A 23,132-nucleotide genomic window follows, 5' to 3' on the forward strand; every position below is an offset into this window, starting at 1 on the left:
AGAACTCAGTTCATAGAAAGCTACACTAGGAACCAAACAGCGACCAGGTTACCCTACCCCTGGGCCTGGGACATCCCTGAGGCTCACTCAGCTGCCCACCCTGGGTGCTGGAGTGGGCATCGAAGTTGGCCTCTGTCTCCCCCCTTACCCCTGTAGCAGCTGCCAACTCAGGACCATTAGCCCCCTCCCCTCTCTTCCACGACAGGGCCCTGAGCGATGGTCCATCTATTATGCATGTTCCTTCCTGCTCCACTCCATTTCTCAACTACTCCCCACCCCTGCACCCTCCCTCACCCCCCCCTTTCTTAAGGGCTTTTAACCAAGTACATTAGGCAGGGCCAGACGCCAGTCTCATCCTCCTCCCTTTGCCCAGCCCAATTCACATCCCACCACTCCCAGCTGCCCAAACTTCTCCTACTTGGCTTCGCCCCTCTTTTGAATCTCTCTCCACCTCCTATTCCTGCCTGGCTTCACTATCCAGCCCTCTGCCGCCCCTGTTGGCCTGGCTAACTTTCAGCTTCAAGCTGCCCGAGAGCTAAGGCATGCTGAATGAATATTCCATCTGGGTGATTTTTGTTCGCATGAGCTTAATTAATTATTAATTGCACTTAATCTCCTTCATTCCTAACCTTCCTCTGGGAGGCAGGGGTGCAGCAGCTTGAAAGGGACAGGGCCCAGGTAGAGCTGGCATTTGCAGATGAATTCTGGGCCTCAGGTCATTTTTGCAAGGCCCACCTTCAGTTAGGACAAGAAGGATAAGCCTGTGTGTGCCCAATGGGAAACTGAGGCAGAAGTAAGCATCACACTGTTCCAAGAAAGTCCACGGAAGGTGGCTTTGGTGGGACATAAGAGCATGAATCCCTGACTGGGCACTTAGCTGCATGGTGCTGCCCTGCCCCCAGGACCTGTTTTAGACAGAACCACTGATTCTGGTGGGCACTGGGGACTGGTTAAAGTATGACCCCAAGCAAATTGAAACCTGAGCATGCCCAGTGTCTATGGGTGCACTGGGCAGGGGGTTTCCACAGTGATTGGAGGGGCCTGGAGCTGGAGAGTCCTCTTGTCCCCACTGTTGGGCTGCAGACCCACCTGATGGACCATTACTCGGAAAGGGGGGCAGCAGAAGCTGCAGCCTCGGCGGATGGCACCGAACCCTGGCTACTTGGTGGACTGGGAGGCCTCTTCCAGCCCCCTGACCTCACCACGCAGCCCCACTCACCGTCCCCCTGGGAGGATCTTGGCGGACCCTGGTGTCCACTTGCTGCTTTCGGACCTCTCCCCCGGTGCTCTCCCTTACCAGCCGACTGGGCTCTGTGACCTCGGGGCCCTCTGGCCTTTCTGGGCTCCCCACCTGGGCTGAGCTCCTCCAATACAGAGCTCCACTGGGACCCAGGGCCCCAAGACCTGAGAAGACAAGGCCATAGCTGCAGGCAGATGCCCTCCATGGGGCAAAAGACTTGGGATGGGGGAGCACGCCCCAGCCCCCACTCGGTCGCAGCCCTTGGAGCCCAGTGGGCATACGGGTAGGAGGATCTAGCTGCTTTGCCAAGGGAAGAGCCCCACGGGGAGGGGGCCGAGAGCTTCATTCTGCCCAACAGTCACGACTGCCCCCCCCCCTCCAAACCCGCAGAGACCTGCAGAGTCCGCCGGCCAGCTTCAGGGGGATGGTAGTGGTAGGGCCAGCAAGATCCGGACAGGTGGGTGGAAGCACCTTCCCTCGTCTCCCGCTCCCCTACCCTCCCGCGCTCGGGACCCGCTGTCACCCGGAACACTGCAGGAAAATGTGGCTGCAGCAGAAACCGCCGCAAAAGCCCGGGGCACGGGCCGACCAGGGGCGCGGGGCCAGGGACCAGGCGGTCAGGGTCACTCACCGGGCAGGGGAAGCAGTGGCAGCAGCAGGAGAGCCGCGATCGCCCAGCGCCGCAGCCGCCTCATGGTTCGCTCATAATCCTCCGGGTCCGGGGGCTGCGGCTGCGAGCGGCGCGGGGAGGGAGGGAGGGAGGAAAAGAGGGAGGGAGGAGGGCGGGGGCGGGCAGCGCCGGCGGCGAGAGGGGCGGGCGTGCGGGCCGGGCGGGGGTCGCGGGTGGGTGGCGCGGGGCTCAGCGAGCTCGGGCTGTGGCCATCCCGGCGGGGCCGCAGGGCCGGGTTAAGAGGCGAGCGGCGAGCACGTGAGCTTTGGGCCCGCCCCCCGCCCCCCAGCTGGGGCCCGGGCTCCCGCTGCGGTAGGACAAAAGGGGCACCGCCCGGGGACCCCTCTTCCCGGCACTCCCTCGGCAGGTGCACCCCATCCTGCGACCCCTTCGCAACCACCCCCTCGCTTAAGGATCTGCAACCCGTGGATTGGCATGTGGAGGCTGGCCGGGTGAAAAGGGTCGCGAGCTCTAACTCAGTGAAGTCCCATCTGGGGAATTGGGTGTGGGGCGTGGCTGATGGTCCTGGCGCTCCTCCGGGGCTTAGTACTCTTGAATGGGGTACCCCAGCCCCAGTGCCTCTGCTGACAGAAGGTTGTAGCATTTGGTAAGGGAGGGCTCGGTGGCGTGAGGGACAGAGGTCCTGTTGAACACCTACACACACACCTCGGTGCCTCCTCCAGGACCCCTAGATCATCCATAGCAGAGGTGGCCACTGCAGCCCTCCCGCTCTCTGCCTAAATCTGCTTCCCAGGCTGCCTTCTCTTGACAAAGAGGTCCTGAGTTCCTCAGGTGGGGGCATTCCAATTCTTCCTCCTAAACAAACCACAAACTGCCCAGGTCGTTTACATAAGACCAGCCTGCTCCTTTTGTCTCCCATGTCCGGATCTTATTTAAGGAGCAGAAGTTACTTGGAGCGACCAGATGTATGTCTCTGGTCAACTTAGGCTGCTCTGGCTATAAAATACTTGTGACCCACCTTCTCAGCGGTGTCCCCAAGCCTCACTGCCCCAGCTGAGCCTTTAAACCCACTTCTTGGGTTTCTTGGGCAAGAGAGATGCAATGTCAGGGGCTGGGATCTTTGACCTCTCGGAGAGGTGGAAGAACTCAATACCTGGCTGAGATGTCCAAGAGCACGTGGGACATGACACAGGACCCTGCCTCTGATTGGTGATGCCTGGCCTGGGGACTGAGTACACATGGTTGTGTGACCACCGCCAGGCCCCATCGTGACCTCTGAAGACCGTGGCGTTTTTATACCAATACTTGGGAACCACAGGTCACTAAGGAATAAGAGTGGAGACAGGAAACCCCTTCCTGAGTCCTCTGCTCCCTCAGGGCCTCTGCTGGGGACTGGGGAGCTGCCTCTAGCTTGTGACAGCACCCCCCACCCCCAGCTCTATTTTAGGCCCAGGAGAGGTGAGAAGGCGATTTCCCGAGAGGCACTGACATCAATGCTGGGAATGAGGTGACTTCCCCCTCCCCAACCACCTGCCTGCCACTCCAGCCCCAGATGCTTAACAAAACTGAGCAAATTCTTCCTTCGCTCTGGAAACATCTTGAAAATCTCCAGGATCCTTGGGTGAAGGGGCTTCTGGGAAGAGGGCCCTACCATGTGGTTTCCCCTTGAAATTCAGCTTTCCAGATGGCAAGATTGTACGCCCCATTTTATAGAACTCTAAGTCCCCCAGCTGCTAATGAGAGGTGTGTGTCACAGGCAAGAGTCCCATTCCTCACTGGTTAAGCCTGTTCCCACCTCTGCTTCTCTGCAGATTCGGAGGGGACTGGTACATCTGATTTCTAAACTTCCAAGCCACTTGGTATGCCAGACCTGAGAGTGACGGCCCACCCCACCACACTGAGTCAGGTACCATGGCACACTGGCAGACCCTGACACGGTAAGCCTTCAGACAGGCTAGGTGGAGGGCCCTGGGGCTGAAATCTCTGTCTCTCCATCCATCTAGGACCACACGGAGAGTCTGAACCCAAGGTCCAGGATTTGAGTCACTGTAGTTTCTGACTCCGATACCTTTGCTACTCCCGGGGAGTCTTTCCTGGCCCTGAGTGACATTTTTTTCTGGTGGCACCCTAAACCAGTTTGGGTTTAATTGTATGTCTCCGTGGCCCCCAAATCACTTATCTTTTGGGTCCCTGGTTCTGTGTGGATCCAGTTGGATGTCTCGACTGTCCTATGGCTGTCTCACTTCCCAAGGCAAGGTTCCGTCACCCATCTTGAGCCCTCTCAGCTCCTCTACAAGGTGCCTGGCCAGCCGAGCTGGCTTTGGCTTTCCTGCCCAACTCCATGGGTCAGGAGCTATTTCTGTCTTCAAACTGGTGGCCCTCCTGTTGGGAACTTCAGAAGAATAGAGACGGTCTCCCCTGTTAGACAGGCTCCTGATGGAAGTTGCTGTTTTCTTCTCGCATCGGGACTTGCCCGTGCCCCTCTTTAGAGTTGCCTATGGCGTCCCTACCCCAATGCCACAGCTATGGCCTGCCACTCTGGCCTCCACCCAGCCAAGGGGTCTCCTTGGCTGGCACCTTTTCTGTCCTTATGACACACCTAAGGCCCCATTTACCCCATAAGAGGGAGAGGTCTACTCCCCTTTAGAAACTCCGCACTAGGCCCCCTCTCCTTGTAGTTTTCCCTGCTCTTAGGCAACTCTCCCCTCAAATTTTCCTACTAAAGGGCCAAGATGGGTGGGTGAAGGGCCCAGATCTTGTTTTGGAAGCTTCAGGTAGGGGAGGTTGACATGTGACAACCTGGGCATGTGACAGACAGGGACTGCTGTTGGGAGAGCCACTCGGGCCTGGTCCGCAGTCTGAAGCCTAAAGATTGGGTCTGTCCAGGGGACAGAATGAATGATGAAGGGGATAAGAATAGGCCTTGAGTGTTAATGAATTTATTTAAATACTATGAATTCAAGGCCGGCCAGGGCTACATAGTAAGCCCTTGTCTCAAACAAACAAAAATATTATTGGAGCCAGACGTGGTGATGCCATTAGGCAGTTGGATCGCTACATATCAAGCTCCAGGCCAGCCAAAGCTACATAGTGAGACCCTGTCTCCAAATAATAAATAAATAATAAATAGAGGACTAGGTCTTGAGGCTCTAGATTGGGGTCCCAACCCTGGTTCCCTCATGTATTCATATTTGACCCTTCTGCCTCCAAGCCTGGCTCACAGGCTGCAGAGAGAGAGAGAGAGAGAGAGAGAGAGAGAGAGAGAGAGAGAGAGGAGAGCAGCAATGACTGAACTCCATGCATTTACAGAGTCTGAGGCATAGAAGAGGGTCCGTTGACTGGACCAGCAATAGAGGTGTGAGGAAGAACCAGTTCCTTGAGCCTTGTGGAGCACCCATGATCCACAGGCTTGCAGGCCTCAGGGACCTCTCTGCACGTATAGCTAGAATGGCATGGTTCTGAAGGGCTGGGACCAGGAAGTGCTGTGGTACTTGCATAGGAAGTTCATCTTGCTTCATCTCAGACCCAGCCCAGGCAGACTGCTCTTCTCCTTTGAGCAGCCACGCCAAACCCACCGCTCCTGCTACATCCCATTCCAGTGGCTCTCCGGGAACCTCTGCAGCTCTGGGGCCTTGCCCAGGGAGAAGGAGGCTGTTCCAGGATCCCCGACACACCAGCCTGTGAGGGACTTACAATCTCAAAGTTCATCTGTCCCTTTTCTTCCCCATAGAGGTCTTCCTGGAGACTGGAGACTTAGTCTCAAGAGGACCTGGGGACAAGTGTGACAGTGACCCTTAGCAGCCTTAACCACCTTTTATTTTTTTTAATATTTTATTTTGAGACAGAGTCTCATCTCAGATATCCTTGGCTGGCCTCAAACTTGCTATGTAGCAGAGGATAACCCAGAAGTCCACCTTTTAAAGGCTGGGATTACAGATGTACACCATCACTCCTGCATTATACAGTGCTGGGGTTTGAACCCATGGCTTTGTGCCTGTTAGGCAAACACTCTAAGGACTGAGCTATGTCCTCAGTTATTCATCACCTGCCATTTATACCATAGACATGGATAGAGGTTGTAAGACAAAGAAAAGCCAGTCTAAGTGTGTGGAGGGAAGAGACCACACCAGTCTGTTGAGACAGTGTGCCAAGGTGTGCCAAGCACCTCACACATGCAGTTAGGTGCTTTTCATTTCCTGATGGAGCTACCACGACCTTCATTTTTCTTTCCTTTGTTTTCCTTTTTCTTTCTTTCTCTTTCTTTCTTTCTTTCTTTCTTTCTTTCTTTCTTTCTTTCTTTTGTTTTTTGTTTTTCAAGACAGGGTTTCTCTGTGGTGATCTATCTGCTTCTGCCCCCTCCCCAAGTGCTGGGACTAAAGGCGTGAGCCACCACCGCCAGGCGACCTTCATTTCTCAAAGCTTATGGAGTTATGAAGCAAGATCTGGACTTAAACTTAGGTCCATATAGGTGCAAAGCTCCTAACCAGGGCTCCTAGGCACAGTCAGATGAAGACATGCAGTTCAGTGGTGCAGTAACTGCCCAGCATGTGCAGTCTCTAGGATGAAGCCCAGGGAACACTAAGGGACAGCCACAGAGGCTGAGTGGACCCTGGCAAGAAGACCAGGACCTCATTGGACTAGGTAGTGGCAGGAGGAGGGACAGCGGAGGCAGGTGGCTGAATTAAATGGGCCAGGAAGCTTGAGAGAGTGAGGGTGTGGAACTTGAATTTAGCTGGCTGCAGCCAGTGACAGAGCAACTCAAGAACAAAAGACAAAGGGAACCAGGTCTTGTTTTGAGGATGAATTCTTGGGTAGGACAGGGTGAGATTTGATGAGGTCAAGGTATTTCACCACTGGGAGGGACTCAGAAACCATCTTACTCATGCCCTCCTTCCTTCCTTCCTTCCTTCCTTCCTTCCTTCCTTCCTTCCTTCCTTCCTTCCTTCCTTCCCTCCCTCCCTCCCTTCCTCCCTCCTTCACTTCTTCTCTCTCTTTAAATATTTTTAAGACAGGATCTTACTATGGCTGTATAGCTCTGGCTGTCCTGGAACTCACTATGTTGACCACGCTAACCTTGAACTTGGGAGATCTGCTCACCTCTGCTTCCCAGGTGCTGGGATTAAAGGCATGTGCGCCACTGCACAGCTGGATGGGAGTTTGTTTGCTTGTTTTGTTTTATTTTATTTTTCAAGACAGGGTTTCTCTGTGTAGCTTTGGAGCCTGTCCTGTAACTTGCTCTGTAGACCTGGCTGGCCTTGAACTCAGAGAGATCCACCTGCCTCTGCCTCCCAAGTGCTGGACAGTCGTTTTGACAGCAGGTGCCAAGTTTTTCTCTACAGATGACTACTTACTGGACAGCAGAGTTAAAAATACCAGACAGGGCAGGGAAGAGTGGCCAAGGTAGGGATCGGTGCCCCAACTGCTCTTGGTCCCAGGCCAGGCTGCAGGAGGTTGTGGATTCACACAGCCTTCTTTAGGCAGGGACCTAAGTTGTTCTCCAGTGTCTGTGGACAGCGGTCAGCGGGGCCCTAACCTGCCTTGGGCCACTAAAGGGCAGACTGAGACCGACACACTGCACTCTAGCCTGGCCTCTTTGCTCTCAGTGATTAACAAATTTATTGACAGGCCCTGAACCAGGGCTGTAGAACTTAAATAGAATAAAAAGGATGAACGGGGTCTCCGAGGAGGCTGGTGTACACAGTTGCTCTATCTCCAAACTAGCAGCTCAGGTCCTCACTCACAGCCCCCCTTTCTTCCTCCAAAAGGAGACAGAATAGCACCAGACTACTGGCAGCTTCCACATTTAAAGAGACAAACACACAGGCAGAGACGGTGAGAAGGACCACAGCACAAACTGTAATAAAAAAAAAAATATAGTGGCCAAGGAATCGATAGCAAGCCCATTTCTGTCTCCAGATTAATGGCTTGGCTGTAAGAAATGGGAGGAGGTCCTGTGGGAGGGAGGGAAGAGGGTGACGCACACTTGGCAGGTGAGATGCTGACCCCGGAACAGCAGTGTTCTTGGTGGGAAGCTCAGACTAACTGGGGTGCAGGAAAGAGCTGAGAGGGCTCCCCAGAGGGCCTCCAGCCTCGGTCTGGGCTCAGGGGAAAGGTTGGTGCTGGGTTCCAGCTAAGTGCATGGGGGAGGAAGCGCTGGGAGCCACGCAGCCCTAGCCCCTCCTCTGCTTCATATGTTCCCGAGGATCTGTGGGAGCGTGGGGGGCTGGGGGAGGGGACATAAACAGCCATTTCAGAAAGCGGGAGAGACCACATGCTTGTGGGAAAGAGGCTGCCATGGGGGTGGGCAACACCAGCTAACCCTTGGCTCTGGAAGGAGGCAAGTGCGCAGTGGGGGTGGGGCGGAGTGGTGGTGGCAGGAAGCTGGGCCACTGCTCCAGCTTCCCTGTGGTCCCTCTCATGCCAACCTGCCTCTGTGGGCAGCTGCTTGTGGCTGGGCAAGCCTACTGCAGAGTTCTGTCGGCTCTCACTCGTGGATGGAGGTAGAGGGCATTCCCAGTTCGGAATCCTTCAGTCAAAGCCCAGGCAGATTCGCGGTGTTTTTGTACTGCAGAGCTGAGTGCCGCAGTCGCTTACTTGTACCCCAAAGGTCTGGGACTCCTGCTCTTTTTGGTGTGGTCTTAGGCTTTGGTCCTCCTTGTCCCAGCCAGCCCTGGTTAGAGGGCAGAACCAACACAGGTATACCTGAATCTAGTCCTGCCGTTAGGAGTGGTCTCTGGGGTTCATAGAAGCAGCATTCTCCCAGCACTGAGCAGGGGCTGGGCCTGGGAGATAGGGAGACAGGACACTTGGAGAGGCTGGGGGCCCCAAAACTATCGGGAGCAATGAGATCCTATTCCAGTTGGCAGAGAGTGGGGAAGCAAGGGGGAAAGTGAGGCAGGTGGTCATGGGCAGGCCCCCTGCTGTTGAGTAGAGTCGTGGAGACCTGGTCAGTCTGCTGGGGAAGAGCACCAGGGTCGCTCACTCAGAATCCTCAGATTCTATGGGCCATCTTCCCATAGGCCTGGGACTGGATGGTCCAAGACTTTGCTGGTCTGTCTGAGGGTTGCCAGAGAATGAGGGCTGGGAAGTTTCTGTGGGTGGCCAAGGGCAGGCAGGAGGCTAGGGGTCTTGTCCCAGGATGCGGAAGAGGAAAGGAGAAACCATATCTGCTACCGCAGAGACCGGAGGCCCTTGGGACAAAAGATGAGGTGTTTAACCAGATGGTCCCTGGCTTCTTCTCAGCACTGCCACCAGGGAACTGAGTCTTGCGCTGGTGGCCAGAGAGAGCCAGGTCTGGGTCAGAGCGGAGGTCCATGAGAGCAGAGCTGGTCAGAAGGTACACGCTGCTGGGGGGGGGGGGGGGGGGGACGGACGACGACGACACACACGAGACACAGACCGGTGCCCCAGACCCTGAGACCTTGCTTCTAATCCTGGCACCTCACCAAGTCTCTGCAGGTTCAGCTGGTGCCATTCTGGTCTGGGATACCCGGAGTCCTGTGGCCACTTCTCTCCTTCATCCCTAAGACGGATGGCTGGCTAGGGGGCGGAGTCTTAAGACAGAGTGGGGCAATCAGCCAGGGAACCCAATGGCCTGTGGGGACAGACACACATCCTGTAAGACCAAGGGAGCCTGCTGGGTTGGGGGGACCCAGATGGCACAGTGGGCAGGCCTGACCTCCATCTGATACCACATATCCCAGCAGCACGGGAAGAACAGAAGAGGCCTCCCTGTGGGCTCTCTCTCTCTCCCTCACTCGTGCATCGGACACCACCACAGGTGACAGTGATGGGGCCAGCTATACCAGGAGCCCCTTGTAAGGAGTTCCTCCCGTATCTACGTTCGCCTGCCAGGCAAGATAAAGGGGAAAGCTCCCGAGAGCAGGAAGGGCCTGCTCTGTCCTCAGCTTCTTCCACTTCAGGTCTCCCTTCCTGTGCTAGCTTGTCTCCTCACTGCTCAGGACTCCTCTTTACTCAGGACTTCCAAACCTCTTCCTCAAAGTCAGGCACAGTGGTTCACACCCGGATTCCAGCACCGGGAAGCCATGCAGGAAGGTTGAGAGTTCGAGGCTAGTCGGGCCTAAAAGGTGAGCCACTGTCTCAACTGAGATGAATAAGACAGGTCTCTTCTACAAACTGCTCTCTGTATTTCAGCCCTGTATTGCAAATAGGCTAAAGGGCGTTGCTGTTTGGCGTCCTAGCAAATTCAGCAAATCCAAACATTCCCTTTTAAGGATTTTCTAAGTACAGTACTAACTGTAGGAAACACGTAGAAAAGCTGATAAATTTGACTGTACACAAAGGTGTACAAGGTCACAAGGTGTACACACAGCAGAAATCACAAACACAGTTAAAAGAGAAGCCACCAATTACAAAGATGCTCAAAGTTAATAAAAAAATACCCTAATGCATGGAGGGCTCTTTACAAACCATGGAGAGAGTGATCAATAACCCAGGGAAATGAGCACAGAAAATTCAGACGAGCAAACAGGAGAACCCTTCTAACAGGGTTCATTGTAAGAAACACTGAAGATAGGTCTGTGCCAACACACTCCCGTTCATCAGATTGCTGCGGGCCAACAAGCCTGACAGCATACAGCGTTTAGCAAGGGATGTGGAAACAGTGAGATTGTGTGTGTGTGTGTGCGTGTGTGTGAGTGTGTGAGAGTGTGTGTGAGTGCATGTGTGTGTGCGTGTGAGTGTGTGTGTGTGAGTGCGTGCATGTTTAAAGTCATTTGTCATTTGGCCACTCGGATGAAAATTACGAACGCAGGCGCCCTCTGATCCAGCATCGCTACCTCAGGACTTTATTACACATTTCTTGTAAACACTTATTTGCTGCAGCGAATCTGTGTCCATCAGTAAGAAACCGGTTAAATGAAGAACAGCAGATTCAGACAATGGCGTATTTTGCAGTAGGGGGAATAAGGACAGTTTTTAGTAGTTATAGATTATTGGCGACACACTGGGGGGCAGCGGCGCGCGTGGCGCCAACCGACCCACAACACAGTGAGGCAGCTGGAGGCGGGTGCACTCGTGCCGACCTGAGGACGGGTGCGGAATACAAACTTACATGAAGCCTTTCATAATTCTTGAGTTTTGAGTGCATGTGCAAGCTATATATAGGCATGCTATATATATATTCAATATATATATAGTGCCGTATATATGTATACATATATATCTCTATCTATGGAAGGAGAGAGAGTTCCACTAAATAGACCATCATCTTCCTTCTTCAGGAGTGTTAGGTTATGTGTGCACCATGCCCAGCTTATTATAAAAATGTAAAGATTGTCTATTTCTTTCAATAATTCTTTTTTTTTAAATATTTATTTTTTATGTACATTGGTGCTTTGCCATGAGTGTTGGGTCTCCTGGAAGTAGAATTACAGACAGTTGTGAGCTGCCATGTGGTGGCTGGGAATTGAACCCGGGTCCTCTGGAAGAGCAGTCAGTGCTCTTAACCACTGAGCCATCTCCCCAGCCCCTCTTTCAATAATTCTTATACATACATCGTGGGGTGCTATATATGCAGAGAACCTGATTTGGGCCAGTTCCCCACTAGGCTCCTCAAGCCCAACACCAAACTGCATTCCTTCATTACCCCACCTTCCTTTTCCAGTTTTCTCGGCTGCACTGTAAGCCCAAGGCCACGCCGGACCTAGCTCGGCTGCCACACCTAGGCCACCTGGTGTCTGGGACCTCTTGTGCCTTCTAGGAAGGGGTGTGAGCATTTGGGCTTAGCCTCAGCTGCTGCCTCCCCTCAGCTGCTGGCTCCCCGAGGAGGCCCTCATCTCCTCCACCGTCTCTCCACCCTCCCACTGCCCGATTTCCTGACCCACGGTTCTCATCTGCTGACGGACATGGGCTCTCCTTAGCTTTGCAAGCGCTTTGACTCAGCCCTCCTTGTCCTGATGCTGTGCTGCATGAACTAACCCTGTGACTCAGAAGTTAGGAAGGGTCTGACAAGCTGGGGCAGTGGTGGCACACGCCTTTAATCCCAGCACTTGGGAGGCAGAAGCAGGCGGATCTCTGTGAGTTCGAGGCCAGCCTAGTCTACAAGAACTAGTTCCAGGACAGGCTCCAAAGCTATAGAGGAAACCCTGTCATGGAAAAAAAAAAAGAAGGGTATGACAACATGCCAGGCACGGTCTGTAAATCCCCACACTGGAAAAGCTGAGGCCCTAGGGCAATGAATTCAGGGCCAGCTTGGGTTACACAGAGAGAATGTGTGTGTGCGTGTGTGCGCGCGCGCGCGCGCGTGCGTGTGTTTGTGTGTGTGTGTATGACATAGAGAGACAGAGAAACAAGAGAGACACATACACAGAGAGTCTGGAAAGACAGACAGAAAGAGATACATATACAGAGACTGTGGAGAAACAGACAGAGAGACATACAGAGACACACAGTATGAAGAAATGGAAGGTTCCAAGAGGGCATTGAGCTGAATTCAGCTGAGCTGAATCCCTTCTTTACTTAGTCAGTGAAAGTCCAAATTCTCAGGCTCTGCAGAGTGGGAACACTGACAAGCCTGTATGTCACCATGGTCATATAATTCAGCAAGGGGCCCACCCTGCAAAACCTTTAGTCAGTTAGCCCAACAAGCGCCAAGCTTTGGTGTGAACAGAAAGCACCCGTGGGCATCTAAGGCCCTGTCTCTGGGGTTCTAATACCAGAGATGCTTTGCATGTGTGTGAGTGTCCATGAGGCGGGGATCGAATCCAAGGCTTTGGACATAACAGGAAAGGGTCCTACTACTGAGCTAGAGCCACAGTCCTTAGTCCTTGGTTTTCTGAGACAAAGTCCTACCTTGTAGCTCGGGTGGGCTCTGAATTCATTGCTCTCCAGCTTTTGCTAAGATTACAGGTGTGCACTATCATGAGCTTGACTCTTATTGCAGATTCTGAGTCTGCAGGGATGGGTAAAAGTCCAGAAGCCTGTGTTTATTTTATCTCGTTTTTTAAAAGATTTATTTATTTGTTATGTATAGTGTTCTATATGCATGTATGCCTGTACAGTCAAAGAGGGTATCAGACCTCACTATAAATGGTTGTGAGTCACCATGTGGTTGCTGGAAATTGAACTCCAGACCTCTGGAAGAATAGCTAGTGCTCTGAACCTCTGAGCCATCTTTCCAGTCTGCTTGCATTTATTTAGAAAAAAAAAGGGGGGGGGACCTGCTTTGTGTTTGTGTATTTGGTATATGTGCACAGAGACACAAAGGGGCCAGGGGAGGACACTGGTTGTCCTACACCTTGACTCTCCAGCTCATTCCCCTGAGGCAGAGAGACACAGAGAAACACATACACAGAGACTCTGTGGAGAGACAGAGAAAGACACAGAGACAGTATGAACAACAGTGTCTGAGAGGAGGTAGGGTCTACTGCTGAACCTGGAGCCAAGCTGGTAGTCAGAATGTCTCAGTGATCCTCCTGTTTCCGTCCCCACAGTGTTGGGGTTCCAGTGCGCACAGCCACGCCAGACTTTTCTTACGGGCACTGGGGTTCTGGTGTGCACAGCTGTGCCAGGTTTTTCTTATGGGCACTGGGGATTCAAACTCAGGTTGTCACGCTTGTTCAGAAAGTGTCTTTACCCTTGAGCCTTCTCCTCCTCCTCCACCGCTGGGACCTGCATTTTCAGGGGGACCCAGGTCACTCTGATGATGGTAGCTTTATAAATCTGAATTTCAGAAAACAGCATATTGCTCTCTGAAAAATAAAGTCAAATTTGTCAGTAGGGTTAAAGACCACCAAAAAGAAATAAAAAGTCCTTGTGTGTCTCTTCTCTGGGCTAAGTTCCCAGAAGAGACTTTGCCAACGGAGCAAACAGATGGCCAATGCCAAATCTGACCAGCAGGCTCCTGAGGGTGGACTTTGGCCTGCAACTAGCCACAGCACTCAGGAATCAGAAGGGCCTACCTGGTACTGTGTGAGCTGTCTGGGGGTGCGGGAGCCTCTGGGTCCCAGAAAAGAAACTTCAGGAAAGGATTTAAACAGATGGTGCAAGGAAGGAACTTCCTGAAGCCCAGAAACCTTCCATTTGACTACGGTGAAGCGACAGGACTGGGGAAAGAAAGGCACGAGCAGCTGCCCGGGCCTGGTGCCTGTGTGGAAGGAGCTGTGGCCTTCCCTGCTCGTCTCCAGACACCTTATCCTCACTGCACATCCGATTGCTAGAAGAGCCCCTCAGGCTGGGCAGAGTAAGGGGGCATCCCATTTTACAGGAGCAGAAAGGGGACCAGAAGGTTCAGGAGCTCACAGTTTGGAAGGAAACAAGGCTAGACCAACAGCCATGACTACAGACACCTGTATTAGCTCTTCCCACTTTGTCCCTTGACTCTACACCGACAGATTCTAGTCTGGCAGAACCTAAACAGATGTTTTAAATGAGAGCAGTGATATTCATGGCCTGTGAAGAGAAACCTTTTATTTATTTATTTAAACTGCCTTGGTCCTTGGTATCATTTAAGGGTAGGTGGCTTCTAAAAAACATTTTTTTTTTTTTTTGAGACAGAGTCTCATTGTGTAGCCAGTGTTGGCCTTGAACTCACTGTGTCTGAAATGGGCCTTAAACACTTGATTGTGTTGCCCCCATTATTTCCCATGGGCAGGAATTATAAACATTGCCAGCACTCCAGTGAGGGCTGGTGTTCCGAGTAAAGAGGAGAGGCGCAGTGAAGGTTCTGGATAGCTAGACCTGCACCGAGTGCTTCTGGCCTTAAGTTGCAAGCATGCAAGACGCTTTGAGGGTCAGAGATGATTTGGATGCATTTGGCAAACCCTGCTGACTGAGGTCAATGCCAGACACACCATTTGGTTACACCAGCCCGTGCTGTGGAGGGGCAGAGTGCAGTCCCATGGATTACTGTGGGGAAGATGGAAGTCTGAGACCTCAGGAGGAAATTAAGGAGAGTCTTCTAGGACCTTCGAGGAGAAAGGAGCACCTACAGTTCCGCACCCTTCTGCCTTCTTTCTGAGTGATGTTTTCTCTCTGCTTTGGAGGCTACAGACAAAGTTGGCCAGGCTAATGAGCTCTGATGCGCACACGCTTCAGAATAGCGCACGAAAAGAACCGTACAGAAACCCAGCGCTGCCCCCAGTCTCCTCTCCGGCCTGTGATGCAGGCACACACAAGCTATGCCTTCCCTCTGCTGGCAATGCTATCCGTGCTGCCTACACTCTCAGCTGTAGCCTGAGTGCCAGTTCCCTGTGTCCACCCTGGTTGTGAGGGAGATGGGGGTAGAAGGACACATGCTTGGTCTCATAGGAAAGGGAGTGTCAGGATACCCACCCGTGATCTTTCCATGTTCAGTCTCATAGGAAAGGGGGTGTCCGGATACCTGCCCGTGGTTTTTCCATGTTCGGTCTCATAGGAAAGGGGGTGTCTGGATACCCACCCGTGTTCTTTCCATGTTCGGTCTCATAGGAAAGGGGGTGTCCGGATACCTGCCCGTGGTTTTTCCATGTTCTGTCTCATACAAAAGGGGGTGTCCGGATACCCGCCCGTGATCTTTCCATGTTCGGTCTCATAGGAAAGGGGGTGTCCGGATACCCGCCGGTGATCTTTCCATGTACTTTGGGCCAAGTTGATCTGTACAGTCCTCAGACTCTGATAGAGGAACCCGGGCCCTTTGGGGGAAGGAGTAGCATGCAAACTCTGGGGCTGTCGTTAGTTGCTCTCCTTGACTGAAGGGCGTAGAAAATTCTTGTCCCCGGCAAGCATGGTCTTAGTTCCTTCAGTAAGCTAGAGAACAAAAATACAGATTTGCACAGACTTTTGATCAAGTACTTTCTGAAGACTCAATGAGCAATATGGCTACTAAGAGCTCATCGGGTTAACATCACCAATCAGCATTGCCGTTCTGCTCTTGGTGAGCAGGGCCACTAAGGAGGGCAGAGAGGATAGAGTGGAGCTACACTGGGCGGGGCTGTTAGGAATCCCGACTTCCATCCTTGCGCCACAATTGGCCAGGAAAGTGGCAGTACACATATCCTTCGCTTTTTCTGACTTCAGTTTTCCTTACTAGGACAAGGAAGGACTCTCATGTTTCCACCCAGAAAGGCTTCACTGAGTATAACGTGAATCCCCAGTGCCACTTCCCACACTTTCGGCCAGGGGCCATAGTGTGTAAGTGCTACGACCACGCCAGTAATCACTCCGCATCAAGCACCGGCATATATCCTGCAGAATGCAGCAGCAATAATGAACCTACACGGGACATCACAGGCTCATAGAAACAGCGTATTACGTGGCGGTAATTCACACAGGATCATTAACCTCTGACTCATCTCCAGGAGCACCAATGCCACCCTCAGAGCCTCCGGTGGGCTGTGGGAGCCCTCCAGTGGGGACGAGTGGCTTCCTAGGAACACCAAGGTGCAGGTACTTGTTCTGTGTCAGCTGGGGTTCCATGAGTACCTTCCTTCCTTCCTGTGGGGACAAGCAGAGGGCAGGGAGGTCTCGCTCACTACCTCACACCTTCGTCTTTGAGGCACGGTGCCTGCAGTCTGGCGCTGTAAAGGGAGGAGCGCACACATTAGCTATTGGTCTGTCCCAGAGCGGGCGGCACCACACGCACCACAGCGCACCGCACCGGAAGTTCTCGGAGAAGCACGTCCCTGCCAAAGCTTAAGAGCCCATGCCGGTCCATTTGGCAGAGGCAAAGCACTCCCAGAAGCTCTTCAGCCTCTAGCCCAGGGAGACAGAGTCTCATTACTGAGGGACAGGCCACCGGGTTTGCCCTACAGTCTTAGACATGCCCTCCTGCAGAAGGATACAGGACTTGTATGAGGTTCTCAGGCTGCCAATCTCCAAGGATGCCATCTCCATTAGAAAGCTGGGAGTAACTGGGCCCTGGCAGTTTCTGGTAAAAACACGGAAGTCCTACAATGTGCGAGGTTCTTTCTAGACCTGGGATCCAGGTACCTCAGAATCTTGAGGGACCTGAGAGCATTGTCCAGGCAGAAGTCTCCATGAAGACCGTTTTGTTTTATGGGGATAAAAGTCAGAGAAGACAAGGGGTGAAGACAGTGTGGTGCCAGGTGTGGCGTCACAGTGGAAACCCAACACTTAGGCAGTCAGGGAGGAGACCCACGACGTGTCTGAAGCCAGCCGGGGCTACACATTGACACTCTATAAAGCAAACAAAAACAGGGAAAAAAAAACAGTGTTTGTGATTTTAGTAGCAGGGTGGGTGACAGAAAACCACCGCAGGGGAGCTCTACTTCCTGAGAATGCAGAGTAAAGGGGGCCAAAGGGACAAACAGGATCAGTAAATCACAAGACTCACTCCTACCAGCGAGGTGTGTGCAGTTTCCAAAAACCTGCCAGCATTAAGACCGCTTCTATCTACTCAGTAACCAGGGGAGCTGCTGGAGAGGAAGCAGCAGGCTGGAAGCCAGAACTAACAGTCACACATTACCCAAAGAAGCTGGAGACCCACAGTCCCAGCCCCACTGCGGGCCATCCTAGCACCCAAGCAAAAGGCACCCCCCTTTTCCTCGGTTTAACAGCTCCATTAATTACTTTCAGAGGATAATTTCTGGTCTCTCTAATTAACTAAGACAGTGATTAAAATCGAGTCCCCCATAGAATTCCTTGAATTCAGAGCACGAGGAAGTGCCAAGCAACTTTTCTTAGCTCCTGCTTGTTCACGAATAAATGCCACTTAAAGAGCAGCTTTGGGAGAAACATCCCGGGGAGAACGCGCCCGCTGTCCAAGAGGAGCCAGGAGACAGAGTCCATCAATCTGCCTGTTTGTCAGTTTCAGAGAGTTTGGCATTTCTGAAAACGGTAGGCAGCTGTCAAACTGCCCACCCCAAACTGCTACTGAATCAGAAGGAAGAGGATGCTGAACTTGAGTGTGGAACAGCCAGGAGAGGCAGGAGCCAAGGCTCCTGCATGGGGTCCTGGCTCTTGAGGAGAAGCCGGGGCCTAGCAGCTTTGCACTTGGACTCGGATGCGCTCCTGAGTCCCCAGAGATCCAAGGCTTGAGCCCTGGAAACGTGAGGGGGCAACAGAAGCTGGACTTGCTTCCTGTCCCAGAAAAGTGAGCAGATGCTGCCTCAGAGGGAGCCGTGGGGAAGTGTTTATAGAGGGAGGGATTGCAATTAGCTGAGGGAAAGCTACCACACTGACCTTTCTGTGTTCTTGACTCTGTTTCTGGATGTGTTCTTTAAAGGAAAAGGGAAAATAGGTTAAGGATGTAAGGGAGCTATGGGGGGTCCGAGGAACTGGGCCTGGTGGGGTGAGCTGCTGCAGCCTCACTTGGCCTCCTGCTGTTGGGAGGGTTGCAGAAGCTCAGTCTCAGCCTGGGAGCTGGAGGTGACCTGGGCAGAGCCTCCAAGGGCTATAATGAATGCAGCCTTCTGTGGATCCTGGCGGTGGCTCACTCTATAGAATGAGAACAGAGTAGGTGCTCTGAGATTCCCCAGGCCCAGGTGGGACTGGAGCTGCCCTCTTGTGAGTGACCCCAATGCATCTAGAGACGGCAAGGCCCCAGAGAGTGGCTGCTCACGACAGCTTTTATTTTCTAGATGCTGTTGCATTCCCGGACCACAGGGCGAACACATCGGACATTCGCTTCCCAGTGCAGGTTTTGTAAGTCAAAACTAATACTAACATCAAGGTCAACTTAGGCTGATGTTCAGACGAAATGGGGTGGGGGCTGGAGAGATGGCTCAGCTGTTAAAGGTGTACTCTTCAGACTGGTTCTCAGAGCCTACGCAGGACACCTCCACCTCCGGGGGCTCTGTGGCCTCTGGCTCCCTAGAGCACCTGTGCTCATGTGCCCACACCTACACACAGATATGTAATTAAAAATAAAAACTAAATCTTAAAAAAAAATAAATGGAGACAAAAAAGCCAAAGAGCTGGGGAGTACAGATATTATCCAAAACTCATTCCAAAATGATCGGGTTAAATAAAGCAAAGTAAAATACCATGGATTTTCATAAAAGGATTTTTTTTTGTCTGTCTGTTTGTTTCTGGGTTCAAACTTAGGGCTTGGTGTGTAAGAGGCAAGTGCTCTACCTGAGCTAAGAGTGCTGAGCAAGAGTTCTCCCTTAGTCCAGGAAGAGAGGCTTTCTGACATATGTGAGTGCTCGTGCGTCAAGTCCTAGGAGACCTGACAACCTGTTCACACTGCTTCTATCAGGGAGACTCCAATGGCTTCGGAACCGGAATTGGGGCTGGAAACTTCCTATTGTATATCTTTTCCAATTTTGCATATAAACTTATTAAACAGAAGCGAGTCCCCCACTCCACCACACACACACTCAAACTCCTGGACTAGGGCTGTGGAAAGGGCAGGACAGGCTGAACCCTCGCTCAGTCTGGATGTTTTGGGATTGTTAGTTCTGCTCTGGATGATGCAAAGACTTGAAGGTTGAATTCTTCCTCAGCTATGCTCCATAAAGACACTGCGGCCTTAAGCCGGGCGGTGGTGGCGCACGCCTTTAATCCCAGCACTCAGGAGGCAGAAGCAGGTGAATCTCTGTGAGTTCGAGGCCAGCCTGGTCTACAAGAGCTACTTCTGGGACAGGCTCCAAAGCTACAGAGAAACCCTGTCTCGAAAAAAAAAAAAAAAATTAAAGACACTGGCCTTAAACAAGCCTGGGCTCTTTTTATTTTTATTTAGTTAGCTATTTAACTTTTTGTGCTGCTTATTGAACCTGGGCCCTTGTGACCGCTGGGTAAGCTCTTTACCACGGAGCCACATACCCAGTCAAAGCCTGGGATCTCATATTATAAGGGTATACGTGGTTCTAACGCCAGAAAAGAAGGAAAAACCAAAGCATTTGTAAGTCGGCAGCGACACCTCCCCCCCCACACGCAATCTGTAGGTTCATTCCTAGGCCAAGAGCTGTTCCTGGCCAGCAGGGCAGGTGCATTTGCACGTTTTATCTGGGCCAGGACAACCCGGAGGCAGCCCCTGGCCCAAGCCACAGTGAATGCTTCAGCAGTGTGGATAGAGCACAGCCGAGCGGAAGGGCGGTGCAGAAGTACAGACACTGAGGTGGTCCGAGTGGACAGGACCACCCACTGGGTGGGGCGTAGATGACCAGAGAGGTCCTAGAGAGCCTTCTGCTGTGAGCAGGAGGACCCACCTTTGGCTCTTGTTCTTGCTCCTTGCACATAAAGAACTGAAGGGCAGCTGCTGCAGGAGCGTCATCACGTCTTTGGAGAAGACAGGGCTATGGGCAAGGCTTCCAGTATCCGCCCAGTGCAGAACCTGCCCTGGCCAGAACCAGACCCGGGCCCTAGCCTGGCCTGCAAGATCATACCAGCCTTGTCTGCCATCTTGTGGCTAAATGTCACCTCTGCATTTAGTGATAACAGGTAAGGGCTTCCGTCTCTATCCCACGGAAGGATGACCTCATGCTCCTCTATCGTGAAGAATTTAGTTCCATTTTGGACCGAGGTGTTTCACAATTCACCAAGGACTGTAAACCAGAACCACGGTGGTGCAAGTGGGAGAGGCCTGATTCACACAGGTGTGTCCTCAGGTGGACGGCCCAGCAGGCACTCAGATCACGTTGGAGGGGACTGACATGTGAGATGCAGTCTCCTCACACCAGACCAAGACGTTCTTCTACAACCCTTCGGTCCCTGGAAGATCTTGACGCACCGAGGACTATCTGGACCAAGCCCTTAAGACAGATCAGGGAAAACCTGGCTCAGCATGGAACAGAGTATAAGCTCGCTCACTGCCAGCTATTCAGACAGCTATGCTAGGGTGAACTTACCCCAACAGCAAACACATCTTTCACAGAGTGAGGACGCAGAACTGGCAGTTAGGCCAAACTGGGCTGGAATATGGGCCTCGATGCTCAGTCTGGAGCCTAGGTGGTATTTACACAACGCTTCCTCATTTGTCCCACAGGGCAGAACTATACAGGTAGTAAGTAGGTGATTCCTCGCACAGAATAAACAAAATAAAGAATGGCCACCAGTTTCAGGATTACTTCCTCACTTTTAAGATGGGACCATAACAACCATGGAATTAGCTGGAGGACAGCTATGTTAATTAAACTGTTCCAGGTCCTTGCCTAATGCTTCAACCAACCACAACCCACACTTGGATGATGTGGGATGTCCTTCTATATGCTGTGAATATATTTTATTATCATTTTATTATCATTGGTTCTTAAAGAAGCCGATTCGGCCAATAGCCAGGCAGAATGGAGCCAGGTGGGAAATCCAAGCAAAAATAATGGGAAAAAGAAGATGGAGCCTGGGAGATGCCAGCAGCTGCTGAGAAAGATGTGAGATAGCAAACCATGAGCCTCGTGGTAAAATAAAGAATAATAGAAATGGCTTAATTTAAGTTGTAAGAGCTAGTTAATAATAAGCCTGAGCTAATGTTAAGGACCAGCCTTGATCTCTTCCCAGGATAGGGGCATAGGAATTTAGAAATATAAGTAAAGAATATGGAGATACATGAAGAATAACAGAATGGAAACCATAGAATAATCCTGGGAGGGCATTCCAGTGATCAATGAAATTGCAGCATTCATTTTTCCACAGCTTTTATACCCAGTGTAAAGGGGGAGAGGGGGAGAAGGCAACAAAAGACTTTATTAACATGATACAAAGGACAAGTCAAGCAGTCAATCACTTTTACACTTTGAGACATCAAATCATTAGCATTCTGTTGTCTAGGTAGTGAAGCTGCTCTAGATCACATATGCTGAAGGCAGCCCTTCCCCAGATGACCTCATAGTTACAACAGAAGGAGCAGAAGTATATTTGCATATCCTGAGTACCTGTCAGGATGGAATGGACCTACTTGAATGAGCTATTTTAATGTTAAAAGAACCAAGCAATCACATCCTGAGTTAGGGTGTGCTACTACACCTGTCAATCATTTGAGTAACCTTCAACTTTCTGACAGTCAGACAAGGTGGAAATGGGCCCATATTTTTGGGGCTCCATAAGCTAATAGGTCAAACAGTTTGTAATTAATATTAAACCTCAGGGTGAATATTCAGGAACGGGTGGGCAGGAGACAAACTTCCAGTTACACTTGGGCTATCTCTACCCCACCTTTCCATACCCTCCCACCCTGTGGACCAATAGAGTAACTGAGGACTCAGACTCTCTTTTAAGTGTCTCTGCATTCCTCCACAGGTGATATAGTAAATGCTTCATTTGAGGTTTTTTGTTCTTTTTTCCTTTGTTTTTTCGAGACAGTTTCTGTGTGTAGCATTGGCTGTCTCAGAGCACGTTGTATAGACCAATGGCCTTGAACTCAGAGATCCACCTGGTGTCCCCCCAACTCCTGCCTCCCCACAGCATGCACTGAAAACTTTTTTATTTTGTGTTTTGGAAGTCTTGTCCTTATGTGATGGCAATAGTGTCTCTTCGTAGATGTTTTATTATTAGCCTAAATGAAACAGCAAATAAGAACACAAGCCTTAGAGGAAGAGAGCCAGAGTAGACTCTAAGTCAAAATGAGATGTGAGGCTGGAGAGATGGCTCAGCAGTTATGAGCACTGACTGCTCTTGCGGAGGACAGGGGGTTTGAGTCCCAGCACCCACATGGTGGCTCGCACTGTCTGTAACTCCAGTTCCAGGTGGTCTGATGCCTTCTTTGGTCTCTTTGGGCACTGCACACACATTGGTGCACAGATACACATGCACACACACAAACACACACACACACACACACACACACACACATATATATACCGGTATGTAAAACATAACAACAGGAAAGAAACAAGGCATGTGGCTCAGGTGGTAGAGTGCTTGCCTGTCAGGCACAAAGCCCTGGGTTTGACTCCCACACTCTGGTATAAAACCAGGTGTGGTGGGACTTGACTGTAATCTCAACACTTGAAGATGGAGTCAGGAAGATCAGAAGTTCAAAGGTCACCTTTGACTTCATAGCAGTTCAAGGCTATGTAAGACCCTTGCCTATAAAAAAAGAAAAGGGATGTGTGCATCATATCAACTCCTGTCCCTCCCTTCAGGAGAACAAGGGAGAAGGAAACTGCTGTGGCTTCAGGACGCTCCTGCCCAAGCTCAGAACAATTCCAACTAGCCATTTGGCTTTGTAAAGGATTCTTCTACTTCTAAACTTCTAACTCTGAAGTCCTCATAAGAAGTGACATAGTGGACAGGTGGTGGTGGCTCATGCCTTTAATCCCAGCATTGGGGAGGCAGAGGCAGGAGGATCTCTGTGAGTTCGAGGACAGTCTGGTTGACATAGTGAATCCCAAGTTAGGCAGAAATATATAATAAAATCTTGTCTTG

At 51.6% G+C, this 23,132-nt stretch overlaps 1 protein-coding gene and 1 long non-coding RNA gene across 3 annotated transcripts in view; one reads left to right on the top strand and one right to left on the bottom strand.

The window, feature by feature from the left end:
• Positions 1–1,991, bottom strand: part of Adam11 (ADAM metallopeptidase domain 11) — a 16,635-nt gene extending 14,644 nt beyond the window's left edge. For both annotated transcript variants that reach the window (XM_048445827.3, XM_048445826.3), the window contains exons 1-2: positions 1,872–1,991; positions 1,220–1,404 (exon numbers count right to left, since the gene is read on the bottom strand). In XM_048445827.3, coding sequence (XP_048301784.1) covers positions 1,220–1,404; positions 1,872–1,935 — 249 coding nt within the window. In that variant the 5' untranslated portion in view covers positions 1,936–1,991. The remainder of the gene's footprint in view (positions 1–1,219; positions 1,405–1,871) is intronic.
• On the top strand, positions 1,536–18,816 carry LOC146893316 (uncharacterized). The gene is made up of 4 exons (XR_015003848.2): positions 1,536–1,697; positions 3,683–3,808; positions 15,901–16,256; positions 18,410–18,816. It is a non-coding gene; the product is annotated as an uncharacterized LOC146893316 (long non-coding RNA).
• The last annotated feature ends 4,316 nt before the right edge of the window (positions 18,817–23,132 follow it).

The sequence above is a fragment of the Myodes glareolus genome, chromosome 9 (genome assembly GCF_982192425.1).
Source record: "Myodes glareolus chromosome 9, mMyoGla1.1, whole genome shotgun sequence".
Taxonomy (NCBI): Eukaryota; Metazoa; Chordata; class Mammalia; order Rodentia; family Cricetidae; genus Myodes; species Myodes glareolus.